We start from the raw sequence: 14677 nt of genomic DNA, 5'->3' as shown, positions 1-14677 counted from the left end.
CGTGGTGTATTTTGAGGCAAGGAAATTTTTTTTGGGCTGTCCGGCCTGGGGGGGGGGGGGGGGCAATTATGGTTTTTCGCCTAGGGCGCCAATTTACCTTGCACCGGCCCTGTTTATATCTCTCCCTTGCATGTGCAAATGTGTTTAGAACTAGTGAAGACACACTTGAGCGCAAGTAGCACAGAGGTGAAGGCCACTCACCGAGCGAGGTGGTGGACTTGTTGAAGGGCTTGCACAGGGTCCGCTGCCCGTGGCCCGCGCTCAGGTCGCTCGCAGAGCTGTGTGCAGAGCTGTTGACGGACCCGTGAAGGGTGCTGGCCTGGGAGGACGAGGCGAGAGTCCTGTTGCGTCGACTGAAACCAGAACACACCCGCCTACTAGTCTCGTCACCTTTATTGACGTGACGTCTAATAAATCGATGAACGCCGGCTGCACGCACGAAAAAGGATGACTCATTGTCCCGTTACGCTCGTTGTACGCTTGCGCAGCATCTGTCTCTCTTCCACTCGATTGGAACAACCATCGATTTGACTTTTTCCAGGCGCATTTAAACTTGAAACACTCCCATTCGTTTCCTACTTTTCCTATCATCGTCCTATCCTTAACAGAATAACACAGAATGGTAGAAGTTGAATAGCAAACATGTATAAAAGTTATAGTTAAAACAATCTGTTCGTTAAAGTAATAAACATATTTGAATTAATAAGTGCAAATAAAAGTAAATTTATCAATTAAATTGTAGATTTCATTTCACTCCTTCTTTGTATCCATACAAAATAGTGATAATTCAATAAAAATGATTCAATTTTATTCATAGAAGTATGCAATCTTTTCATCAATGTTTTGTTATGACGTCATGTTATACTATCGTCCGTAAACCGACTTTACAGACAACCAATTTTTTAAAAATTGTTTTGCTTGGATAACTGTTACTCTGATGCCTTGTCATGTAATGAAATATGCTCATGGTTTACAGCAAACCCTCTAGTGAAATAGCATATTTATGTATATTTATCACAGAAGTGATATCATATCATATACATTATTTGTGTAAGAAGATTGATTGAAATCATAATTTTGATCACAAGTCATTGCTAGTTTGTCCACGATTTCAAAGATAAAACACAAAGTACCAATAATAAAAAATAGTAGAGGAGAAGGTCCAAAAACGGGCTAGGGTCTAAATACAGGCTACCTGCTGAAAGTGGGGGAAGAGAGTTGTGCGCATGCGCGGGATTGGCACTAAAAGAAACAGTAAGAAGCGGGAAAACAGTAGTGAGCAAATGGCCGCGGCCCTTGGCCCACGTGGTTTGTAGCGAATTGTTTAATCAAAAAACCTACTTTTGAGGAACTCCAAACTTTTCAAGGTAGGTGAATTTAAATTTCTCTTTTTCTTAATTATTCAGTTAGGTATATTAATTCAACCTCATCTGAAAGTAGATGATCTAAGCTTCTTGTAGAGCAGCTGCTGTGCTTGATATGTTTGTTTTTTAATGGCTGCCAGTAATGCCAACTTGAAGTAGTGGATGGTCTAAAAACGGGCTATCATTGATGGTCTAAAATCAGGCTAGCCCGTTTTTGGACCAACAATGTTAGCCCGTTTTTAGACCTTGCAGTCGCAAATTTTAAATGAATTCGAAGGCAAAAAAATATTGACTTGAATTAATATAAAAATATTAACTTCGATTCTGAGCAAATATAGACAAATCTGTGTTTTAAAAAATGTTTTGTTACAATCAATTTATAGCACAAAGTAGGAGAATTAACTTTTTTAATTTTTTTTTAAAATCTGTTTTTAGGATTCCCAGAACGAAGGACAAATATGAAAAAAAGAATGTGAGGTTGAAATGTGATGCACACAACATGGAGGAAGCCATCATAGCTGTTCGTGAATGCAAGATGGGAACTTTGAAGGCAAGTAAAATTTTTAATGTTCCTAGAACTACTCTCCAAACTTTGAGTAAAAAAATTGATGTTGAGCCCGCCCAAGCTGCTCAAGTCAAGCTGGGCAGGAAAACTTTATTAGGGGAAGAGTTGGAACTTGAGATTGTAGATTACTTGCTCAACATGGAGAAACATTTTTTTGGATGCACTCTTAAAGATTTGAGGCGTCTGGCTTCTGAATTAGCCATTCGGAATGGCCTGGAAACACCCTGGAAAGATTCTGAGGAAGCTGGTAGGTCATGGCTTGATTTGTTCATGAAAAGACACAGAGATCGTTTATCTCTACGAAAACCATGTGGGACCTCATTTGCTAGAGCCCTTGGCTTCAACCGAGAAAATGTTGAAGCCTTCTTCAATATGTTGGAAGAGCTCTATGACAATTTTAAGTTTCCCCCAGACAGAGTTTTCAATGTTGATGAAACCGGTTTGACAATAGTTCAGAGTAAAAATCCTTCAGTCATTTCAAGAAAAGGTAAAAAAACAAGTGGCTGCCTTGACATCTGCTGAAAGAGGTAGCACCATCACAGTTATTGCTTGCATGAGTGCTTCTGGGATTTTCATTCCTCCATATGTGATTTTCCCAAGGGTGAATATGGCCACAACGCTTATGAAAGGTGCTCCTCCTGGGACTATTGGAAGGGCCCACCCATCTGGCTGGGTGCAAACTCATCTGTTCACCGAATGGCTGTCTTTATTTATTGAACGCACTAAACCAACTGAACAATCCCCTGTACTTCTTGTATTGGATGGCCATTACAGCCATGTGCGAAATATTGAGTAATTGACTTGGCAAGGGCTAACTTTGTGACCATTGTGTGTCTCCCTCCTCACTCAACCCATAAACTCCAACCACTGGACAAGAGTTTCATGGGTCCATTGAAGGCTCACTACAGTGAGGAAATTAGAAAATGGTTAAGGCATTCTAACCCCCTGTCACACCAAATGACACAATGGAGCTCTTTGGCAAAGCTTACCTGAAAGTTCAGACTGGAGAGATTGCTGTGAATGGTTTCTGAGCAACGGGGATATACCCTCTTGATAAGCATATTTTCTCAGACAGTGAATTTTTGGCTGCTGCACAGGAAGCTGATAAAACTTGCAGCCCATCACTTTCTGCGGCAACTTCTGTCAATTTTCCTGACCCTTCCACTACACAAAAAGTGGATCAACGATCAATAAATAAGCATCAACTTTTTAGCACCCCGGATAAACAACCAAACCCTCAAGCTTCAACATCCAAACAGGTTAGTCCATATGAAGTAGCACCGATTCCCATTGTCGCAAAGAAAAAGAGCAATCTAGGTCGTAAGAGTGCAAAGACTTGCATCATAACTGGATCTCCCTACAAAGAAGAACTGAAGAAAAGTGTGGAGCGTGCAGCCTTGAACAACAGTCGAAAAATTGTGAACGTGGAATCAAGTGCTCAAGCAAAGAGAAAGAAGTCAAAAGCAACAAGCCAACCCAAAAGGTCAAAGAGGAAAACTCAACAAGATGTGTCGGACTCGGAAGAAGACCACAGGCACCCTCCAATTAATGACAACAGTGGTGATGACCAGCTAGCGGTTCCTCTGGGGGATAAACCTGGCGACGACAATGCAGCATGTATTTTCTGTGATGGACTCTTTTCAGATGACGTTAGAGGGGAAGTGTGGATTCAGTGCTACAATTGTTAAGATTGGGCACATTCTGATTGTGCTGGAATGGAAAAAGACATATACATCTGTGACTTCTGCAAGTAATAAAAATGAAAAATGTGCTTTTATTTTTAATTAAAATTTTTAGTGGTTTAAAGACAGTAGTTAATAGAGTTTCTGAACAAAAATTGTGTTTTTTTAAATTTTTTATGTGATTATTTCTTCTTTCTTTAGGAGTAGCCCATATTTGGACCACCACTGAAAAACTAACCTTTTTACCTCTTTGTATAAACATGTGGTTTTGGATAAATAAAACTGTTAATTTGCATTTTGAACATTGATATCACTTTCAGGAATGTTTTAGAAGTAACTGACACTAAAATAATTCATTTTAGTGAGCAGGTAAATCTGTAGGTAAAAAAATAAAAGTGGTAGCCCGTTTTTGGACCTTCTCCTCTACAAACACACAGAGAAAAAAACTGATGTTAAATATTAACAGTATAGGCAGTACAGAGAATTAAATGAAAACAAAAATAGTCAGCACATACTAACACAGTGGGCAGATGACGAGAAAGTTACAAAAATCAATAAACAGACAAAACTACATTCTTTGACAACACAGTTACAGACAGAGGAAATCAACGATAATACTACACAGATAATATAACTACATGTTTAATTTTATCACTGGGTTTGCATGTGTTGCCTCGTTGTCAGCGTGGTGTCCAGATTATCTGTTTAATAACATTGTTGGGTTCCTCTGTCTGTCGCTAGGTTTTCCAAGGTTGTTTTGCCTGTATTTCGGCTTTCGTTGCAAGTGTCGCGTCGTTGTGAGCCCTCTGTGTTCGTCTGTGCTGTGATAATGTTCTGACTAATTCCTTCTACGTAATTCTCTGCACTGTCCATACTTTTGAACATCTGACCTCGGCTGAATTTGGCTTGTTTTGTGGGTCATCTTACTTTGTCTGCTCTTTGAGTTTTCTCTATGACGCCCAGTGCAAACTAGCAATGGTGTATGTCCTATATTATGAGTTAAAACATTACATTGCCTATTCCACAGGCACTTGCAACCACAATATATATTTTTTAAGTAACACATCCTATTATAAAACTGAATATTTATGTAAAGTGGGGGTAAAAATTCTTGCGGGTTGTCAGTATGGTGGTGGGAGGGTTAAGTGTGATGGGGGAGGAACAACGGAAAGTTATCATAAAATGTTGGAGCATAACTAGTGTGAATGTGTCGGAGCAGACAGTAAAATACAAATTATTAAGCTAAGCTAGTTGCCCACAATGAAAACTTACACTCTCGAGAGTTGACAGTCCAATCAACTGCAAATAACAGGACCATGTCCGCATGAAATCATCATCATGCTCCGAGTACCAAGCCCACGCTTCAACAAAAAAGACCAGTGCAGTACAAGTGACACTGGGTTGGAAGCATATAACCAATATGATAGCTCTGAAGATGTAATACCTAGTCTATTCATGGGTCAACAAAGCAAATTTTAGCAAAATTGTTTCACTCGGAACTAGTGAGGCACGCTCCATGTGGGATTAGCGCGACTTTCCGAGGTTATGTGCAGGTGGTCAAGCAGGAGAAGCAAGAAGGGCCTGGTCCAGTTGCAAGACTGTTTGGTCGACCCTAATTATAGATCTATTGATCATAAACATTTTGAGTAATGTGATATGCAATAATCACGTTTAAATTTATGGCCACAGTAACAGTCACAGTCTTTGGGATTTTTTGTAACTGTGGAGTTAAATTAAGTTGTACATTAAATACAAGATGACACAGAAAAATAATAACTTTTGATAACAAATAAAAATAGAATACCTTAAACAACACAAAATTTTATCGACAGTAAGCGAACCATTACATCTTCCTATTTAAGGAACAACAATTCAAAATATTAATTATGGCAATGAAATTTACATCCTGCAAATGTCATCCTTGTCCAAGTATATACATTCTTTTAGTCTGTTGTTCAGGTTCCCCAATGATCGCTGCAACATCTCAGCTGGGTTGCCACGAATTTAAGTCTTCAATCCATCGAGTGTCCTTGACACAGTTGTGTGGACCCGACTCTTGAGGCAGCCCGACAAGAAAAAAATCACAAACCGTTAAATTAAATTGATAATTTTAAATTGTTGTTCCTTAAAAGTAAAGTTGTAATGGTTCAATTTCTGTCAATAAAATGTATTCTATTTTTATTTGTTTGCCAAAAGTTCCAGTTTTTCTGTGTCACCTTGTATTGGGGAGGAGCACCAAAATAACTGTTTGTCCCAGACCAGTGGTCCTACTACAGTAAATGAAAGTTTTCCTCGGTCTTACCTTTTAGACTTGACGGCGCTGTCCTGGCCCAGCCTGCTCTTGGGCAGCGGCAGCCTGCCCTTCCTCGCCCCTCCGTCGACGGGCGGAGCGGGCGGCGGCAGTATGTTCATCAGCACCTTGCTCTTCACGTCCTTGAGCTTGGTGGGCGTCCACCTGTTCTCCGCCTGCCCCTGAGCTATCTTGCTCATGACGGCGTCCCAGCGGCCGCCCTTCTTGGGCGACTTGGTCCTCGCGGGCCGCTGGCTCTCCCGCTCGTCGCCGGCCCCCAGCGAGGAGTCGATCAGCGACTTCACCTTCGACACCACGTTCCTCTTGGGCATCTTGTACTTCTTGACGGTGGCCGCGGGGGTCGCCGGCGCGGCCTTGGGGGCAGCCTCCGGGCCGAGGGGCTCCCGGTCCGGGGACTCGGGGGCGGGGGACTCCGCCGCGGGGGCCGGGAAGCCGGCCTTGAGCTGGCTGAGGTCGGAGCGCGAGGAGGTCTTGGTGCTGGCGTCGGGCGAGCAGTCCACCTGGACGGAGGGCAGGGTCTCCGGCACCGTCTTGAGCGGGGCGTCGGGCTGCTCGTCCGGCCGGCGCTCCAGGTCCGAGTACACGCCGCTCGACTCCATCTCCTCGTTGGCGGAGGCCGTGAGGCTGGGGCGGCGGTGCGGCGGAGGCGCCGTGCCGCCCGCCTGGCTCGCCGGGGGGTGCGCGTCGCCGCTGCCGTAGAGCGTGCCGTCTATCACCTGCGCCTTGCGGTCGCCCCGGCCTGCAGCAGCAGCCATGCCGTGCAGTGCTCGACACCTACGCTCTGTGCGCCATGCGACACTAGTTTATGACAGACCACTTTGTAATGCAATCAAAACTTTCTAAATGTATCTTAAACATTTTACTTCATAAAGAAAAATTTCGGAATGAGAATTTCGGGAATATATCTTCTATTTCATCATGATCATCATCTCATAATATTACATTTTTACTTCCAAGGAGGCGTAACTGAAAGACGCCATCTTGGTTTCAACCCTTTTTGTCAACAAATATAGGTATTAAAAATCTTAGCACATAATTCAATGCAATGCATTGCTATTAATAGTTATTAAATGTCACAAATAGTTTCTCCTTAAAAATGATAATTGGTGTTTAGCATTGAATTATAGTTTTTTTTCCCTTTCATACACTTTTTATGGTCTTAGAGAAAACAAATAGTAGAGTAAAAAAAAATAATACAACTTGTTAGAACTATCATTGGTATAAAACTTGATATTTTTAATGTTTAACATGCCGAGTGGTACCTATCTGGAAAGTGGGCGCCTTTTTCTCTCTAATGGAAACTAAGAACGAGACACACTTTAGCTTTACTTAGTGTCGGCACCTGGACTCAATCACACGGAGGATACCACGACATGATTAAAAGGTAATATTGGGATATTTTCGCTAGTGCTTTGTATCTGCAGCGTTTACAAAATCTTTCATTAATGACAGGTTACCCTACCACCAGATTCTGACAGCGCACAGTCGAGTTCCAGCATTTATGGTTTATCCTTCCAGTCTGGAAATATTCATTCACTAAATGCACATTGCTTCACAATAAATGGCTAGCAAATTTATTCCAATCATTAAGCAGTGTCTCATCACAGCAATTCTTAACAATTCTAACGTTTTAAAAGAATTTATTAAAGAACGTTTTACATTTTATTACATTCTTGGTAAATTCTGTGCTATAACAACTTCGAAATAATTAAAAATAAAATAAATTACTTTTGTATACATATTAATAAAGACTCCTATTTTTCTGAAACAGACAGCAGCAGTTTTCACGGTAACACATATTAAAGAAAACAAAGGTTTGCAGCAACTTTTATTGCTATCTTGTGTTTACACATCCATTCATATCAAAAATTTATGTCAACCTTCAAAATATATAGGTAAATACTGTCTTCATACTGGGAATGAAAATGTGCTCACACACTAGTATTCCAGCAGTTATTCAACTAACTGTACCATAAAAATGCTAAATGTACATTCGAAATAAGTGTTTGCTAATATTGCAAAAGTGCTAATTTCACATCATTTCTGGCAACATACTGTAGACTGTTAAACAGATTATTGTGCCTGTGGTTTCTATCATTGGGTGATTGGGTATTTTAGACTCCACAACGGACTAAACGGTAATTAATAACTAATTAGAGTTTACCAAGTTCAATGCAAACCAGTAAAGAGTGTTATAGAGGGTTCGAATTTGGCAACAAGTCTATTGACGAATCACATTGTTTTATTTTGTATTAAAATTTGACTTCTACCCTGGCAAGGTATGATAGTGCAGGTTCCCTTTGAAATGGGCAACAGTAAAAAAAAAATAAGTTACCCCATCACAGTTTAAGGAAGTTGCGAGAGAAAAAAGTGAAATAATTACGTCCGAGAAAATACTTAGCATTGTTGGCAGTTGTTGGTTCTGTCAGATTGACAAGTCAGCGGAAAAAATTAACTTCTTTCATCCCAACATATTTTCTTGGAAAAAAATTATTATGTTCTTGGATGATCATGACATGAGATTGGGAGTGATGGAATACTGAACTAGAGTCAGGACAATCAGGGGAGCAACAACTAAATTTCCAAAGGGGGGGCAATATACCTTTTTATAAAGAATCATTGATGCCCCCTATTGAGGCGGGGCCGGGAAAATTTGTATTTCAAGGTGGAAAATGGTGCTATTTAAGCAGTTTTATTATCTAAAAATTGATTACGCAGCACTTTATTTGCCCCCGTTTACCCCCACTTCAAGGTTTCAGAGGGGGGGCAAAATACCCTTGCCCCCCCCCCCCCTGTTGTAGCGCCCCTGAGGACAGTGACATGTTGAGCTTGTTGACGCGCGAGACGAATGAGGTGTTCAGGCAGGGCGCACCTGCGGCCTGCTCGTCGTGAGGGTCGGCGTCGCTCTCGGTGAAGAAGTCGGAGTCGGTGAGCGCGTCGTGCGGCGCCACGCCCTTGATGCGCAGCGCCGCGGCCAGCGAGGCGCGCGGCCCCGCCGTGGGCGAACAGTGGTCGGCGCCGCGGCTGCCCGGCCGGCTGCACTCGCCGTCCCCCTGGTAGCCCGTGTCCAGGCTCGTGATGCTCGTGATGCTCGCGATGCTTGTCACGCTTGTCACGAAGCTGCTGGCCGGCGGCGCCGAGGAGCGGGAGGACGGCTCGGCGGACGACGGGCCTGCGCACAGCGCTCTCCCCGCGTCAGCTACCTCTGCAGCCACTGCAACCACTGCAGCAACTGCAGCCACAGCAGCCGCTGCAGCCACAGCAGCCGCTGCAGCCACAGCAGCCGCTGCAGCCACAGCAGCCGCCGCAGCCACAGCAGCCGCCGCAGCCACAGCAGCCGCCGCTGCAGCCACAGCAGCTGCTGCAGCCACAGCAGCCACTGCAACCACTACACACCAACAAGCCTTGTGGAATACAACTGGCGACCACTTGCAGTTCTGGGAAAACAAAGGCCCATAGTGCTACTGACCATTTACCATCACTATGTGATTTTATACATATTTATGGAGAAAGACATTCCTGGAAACAGGGCCCACAACACTATATGCCCATCTTGCCTAGATTTTATAAAAATCTGTCAAGCATTAAATGTGTTTTTTAGGTTCGGGTTTGCTTGTCATTTCTTTTTAATATCCGTTCCTGTAATTTTTCTCCATTATATCTCTTGCATTATTTGTTGTTCTGACACACAATTTTTTTTTCTCGAACTGGTGAGTTATCATAATTGTGAACACTTCTGTGACATTTTAGTTATTATATAATACTTAGTAAGTATTTGTTGATGAATTTTGAAATGAAACAAAGTGTAAAAGCACTACCATTTTGAATTTTCAGGAAATGACTTATTAACAGAAATGACACGATAATAACTAACATGGTGTGCGAGACAATGATTTCATTATTTAAATATAATACATGTTATTACCATTCTCAATTTACGTTATGTTACAGTTAAATTATCTACTGCAATCTCGTCCACTACTTTCTCACAATTGTTCCTTACTTTGCATTAATAAATTCCATTTTATTTCACGTACGAATCACAGGCGAAGGAACTAAATTCTTAGTATAATGTTTTCTCTCGGATGTTTCAACTGAATATAGTGTTTGCTGTGCATATTCATAGGCCTATGCAAGTAGTACCTGAAATGGCAGAAGATAAAATCTGCTAGAATGAGCTAGCAGCTAGTGGTACCACCAACTCTACCACTAAGTTAAGAACAATAGAGATTGATTTTCAATTCCTAGAATTAATAAACTGAGAAACTCATGTATGATGTCAAGTATGTATTACAGTAACTATCGCAACTAACATCATCATCATCTTCTCAATGACCCATTAAACACACACACACACACACACACACACACACACACACACACACACACACACACACACACACACACACACACACACACACACACACACACACACACACACACACACACACACACACACACACACACACACACACACACACACACACACACACACACACACACACACACACACACACACACACACACACACACACACACACACACACACACACACACACACACACACACACACACACACACACACACACACACACACACACACACACACACACACACACACACACACACACACACACACACACACACACACACACACACACACACACACACACACACACACACACACACACACACACACACACACACACACACACACACACACACACACACACACACACACACACACACACACACACACACACACACACACACACACACACACACACACACACACACACATATATGTTTGTTTTTTTTTAATCACATACCAGAAACTTTTAAGGAAAAACAAAGTATCTACATATTTTCCTAAAGTAATAAAACTACTTTTAAAAAAATTAGCTAATAATTTGCAAGAATACATGAATTCACATAATTCAGCATACAGATATGCAGTTTTAAAAGTGCTATACAAAAAATATATACATGCTACACATATACATTTACGCTACACATTTACAATATGAAAAAATTACACCTAAAAAAAAATACATCTTATAAAAAAATCGAAATTTGTGATGCACAAGCAACTAAATATTCGCTTGAGGTTGAGCTAGGTATTTGAAAATGATATTATGCCCTTTCAAGGATAGTGCGCACTTCGAAAGAGATAGCGAACACTCCGAAAAGAGATAGTGAACACTTCGAAAAGAGATAGCATACACTTCGAAGAGAGATAGCGAACACTTCTAAGAGAGATAGCGAACACTTCTAAGAGAGATAGCAAACACTTCGAAGAACAGATAGCGTACACTTCGAAAAAGAGAAAGCGTACAGTTCGAAAAGAGAAAGCGTACAGTTCGAAAAGAGAAAGCGTACAGTTCGAAAAGAGATAGCGTACACTTCGAAAACAGACAGCGTACACTTCGAAAACAGATAGCGTACACTTCGAAAACAGACAGCGTACACTTCGAAAACAGATAGCGTACACTTCGAAAACAGACAGCGTACACTTCGAAAACAGATAGCGTACACTTCGAAAACAGACAGCGTACACTTCGAAAACAGATAGCGTACACTTCGAAAACAGACAGCGTACACTTCGAAAACAGATAGCGTACACTTCGAAAACAGACAGCGTACACTTCGAAAACAGATAGCGTACACTTCGAAAACAGACAGCGTACACTTCGAAAACAGATAGCGTACACTTCGAAAACAGACAGCGTACACTTCGAAAACAGATAGCGTACACTTCGAAAACAGATAGCGTACACTTCGAAAACAGACAGCGTACACTTCGAAAACAGATAGCGTACACTTCGAAAACAGACAGCGTACACTTCGAAAAGAGGTAGCGTACACTTCGAAAAGAGGTAGCGTACACTTCGAAAAGAGGTAGCGTACACTTCTAAAAGAGGTAGCGAACACTTCTAAAGAGATAGCGAACACTTCTAAAGAGATAGCGAACACTTCTAAAGAGATAGCGTACATTTCGAGATAGGTAGCGTACACTTCTAAAGAGATAGCGTACACTTCGAAAAGAGATAGCGACCACTTCGAAAAGAGATAGCGACCACTTCGAAAAGAGATAGCGTACCCTTCGAAAAGAGATAGCGTACACTTCGAAATTAGATAGCGTACACTTCGAAATTAGATAGCGTACACTTCGAACAGAGATAGCATACACTACGAAAGAGGTAGCGTACACTTCTAAAGAGGTGGCGTAGGTACGCTTCTAAAGAGGTGGCGTACACCTGGAAAGAGCGTCTACCTGGCAGCGCTGCTCTACCTGCGAACTGGTGCTCCTCCACCACGTCGAGCACCCGGAGGTCGCCCTGCACGTCGCACGCCTCGTCCAGGGGCAGGTCCTCGGGCGACAGCGTGTGGTCAGAGGCGTCGTGCGCGCTGGCGGGCGTGAAGGCGTCGGAGGGCGTCTGGACGCCGTCTGCGAGCCGCAGCGGCAGGCTGGACGGCGGCCTCTTGGCGTCTCCTGCGGACCACGCGCCCACCACCACTGCTGCGTCACACCTCCTCGTAGCTTTCAGGGGCATTTTCATTCAGAATATGTGGATTAAAATCAAATAAAACAAAATCATAATCCTTTTTGGGCTGTATTTAATATGTGAAAGTGTTTGAATGATCTTTTTGGAATATTCGAAAACGTATAATTAAGGTGATGCTTACATAGCACCGACCGACATACTATACCATTCCAAGTAAAGTCAGTGAGAGAAAATGAAATTTAACATTCTGTCCCCAAGAGTTTGTTTTTCATCAGCTCACAGAATCCGTGGCTATTGATTCTGGACTTAATTCAGTCTGTAAAACGCCAACCGACTTGGCGCAAAACGCGACCAACAGTTTACTGCGAGCAGTGAATAAAACTAAATAGTTCATATCACCAGACATACACTTCGTGTAAAATTAATTAAAACAATGCTAGAAATTTCGAAATCGTACATATCACTCTTTCTAGATACTAGGTGATGAAAAAGTTGTTTTAAGTATTTATTGATTTTTTATTTCTTATCTGTCTGAGTTTCGACATACTCTACCAGTGATACAAGAAATGTGGGTTCGTTCAAAATAAAATTTGCAATTCTGTTTTTTCCGTTGCTTGAGAGCTGCGATGTCATGCACCTTAAAGCTCGTTCTCACACGGCATGTTGATTTTTTCGTTTTCAGCCGTTTTATTTTTAAGGACTTTTTCTAAATTTTAAATTGATACCTCCTTTAAATTTGTTGTTCTACAACAAATACTCTGAACAGATATTCACTAAGTGGAACATCATGGGCGTAAAAAGTCGCGAAAGTGTTTGTAATTGTCATCACTTGCACACCATTTTTACACTCATGATATTACACTAAGTGAATACCTGTTGGAATGAAATGTGGCATAAACACAAGAGAGGAATCGGTTAAAATTTTAGAAATAGGCCATACAAATTAAGGTAAAAATTCACGCGAGTGTCGAAATTATTGTTACGAGGACGCTAGTGACGAGGCAGGCCAGTCATACGGCGCGCCAGCCTGCGGGAGTGGCGTGATGCAGATAGTGCCCGTCCCTCCATTACCGCTACACGCCCAATCCGATTAGCAGCGGCGCCTCTTCACCTCTATACCCCTCTCGAAGGTTTGGCATGTTCCCAGAGCCTCGTCTCCTTGAAGTGGCGTTACTAGACGTCATTGTTCTGGTAGCTTCGAGTGTCGAGTCGAGGAGGGCTACGAGACCTTCCAGGGTGCGGCTGAGAGGAATATAAACGGGGAGTGGAGGGTGGAGGGTGGGGTACACCTTGGCGGGCGATAGAGAGCGAAGAGCGATGGGCTTCGTGTGCGAAGATCGGATCGACGAGGATCAGAGCAGCGGGAGATAGTGTCGTGACACAATGTGCGATCAGTAGGAAAATCGCTGAAATAATTTTGGTGCATGTGAGACCTAAACTTAATAGCTTTTTTTGTGTGTTTCAAACAGCTCGAATTTCGTTAAAAATAAAACTTAGGTGTATATTATTTGCCGTTATGAGGGGCTATAAAGTAATGAGTGAATATGAGAGATCACCATGGGACCGCCACAGCTACCCACTGTCCAGCATGTATTGCACTCAGATGCGACAACCCTGGTTTGCCCATGCCGTTATGGGGTTATGGGTGAAGGTGGGAGATCACCATGGGACCCACCGTCCAGCGTGTCGTTCAGGTAGATGGGGCACTCCTGGTTGTCCAGAAGTGACGCCTCACAGGTGAGGTCTGCAAACCTGGCCCACTGCAGGTCGTCAGACTGCAGACAGTGCCTGAAGGCCAGCGCGGAGACGTCCCCGTACATCGTGAGGTCTGTCTTCATCTGGTCGGGGCTGAGTATACCTGCGAGCACATAACACGTAGCTAACAGGTGGACTAAACGACTAGCTGTGGTACCTGGCTGTATACACATATTTAACACTACAAGCTTTCTTTCAATAACGTTTTTATAACTTCTACATCTAAGTTATTGTAAAGATCCCACTATATTTTCATATTTGGTCTTAAGATACATTTTTTTTTATTGACAAATTCTGTGTCGACTTCATGACAAAGTTAATATGACAAAGATACTGGTTTAAGTTCCGAATTTGTTTTCACTAGCTAGGTATACAAACATATAAAATATTCAAGAATATTTAGTTCGCACAAGTCCTCCACGTGATGGCGTCATATCGATATTTTGTTATGTCTGAAAGTAATTGCAACTAAGCAGTCTACTAGGTCTTTGTTT

General features: G+C 42.4%; 1 protein-coding gene across 3 annotated transcripts in view; it reads right to left on the bottom strand.

Annotated features, from left to right (window-relative positions):
- Window positions 1–14677, bottom strand: part of LOC134541304 (uncharacterized) — a 475001-nt gene that overhangs the window by 273129 nt on the left and 187195 nt on the right. For all 3 annotated transcript variants that reach the window (XM_063384632.1, XM_063384633.1, XM_063384634.1), the window contains exons 5-9: window positions 14104–14286; window positions 12215–12415; window positions 8795–9094; window positions 5914–6661; window positions 202–353 (exon numbers count right to left, since the gene is read on the bottom strand). In XM_063384632.1, coding sequence (XP_063240702.1) covers window positions 202–353; window positions 5914–6661; window positions 8795–9094; window positions 12215–12415; window positions 14104–14286 — 1584 coding nt within the window. The remainder of the gene's footprint in view (window positions 1–201; window positions 354–5913; window positions 6662–8794; window positions 9095–12214; window positions 12416–14103; window positions 14287–14677) is intronic.

The sequence above is a fragment of the Bacillus rossius genome, chromosome 18 (genome assembly GCF_032445375.1).
Source record: "Bacillus rossius redtenbacheri isolate Brsri chromosome 18, Brsri_v3, whole genome shotgun sequence".
Lineage (NCBI taxonomy): Eukaryota > Metazoa > Arthropoda > Insecta > Phasmatodea > Bacillidae > Bacillus > Bacillus rossius.
This window is presented reverse-complemented; position numbering and strand designations above follow the sequence as displayed.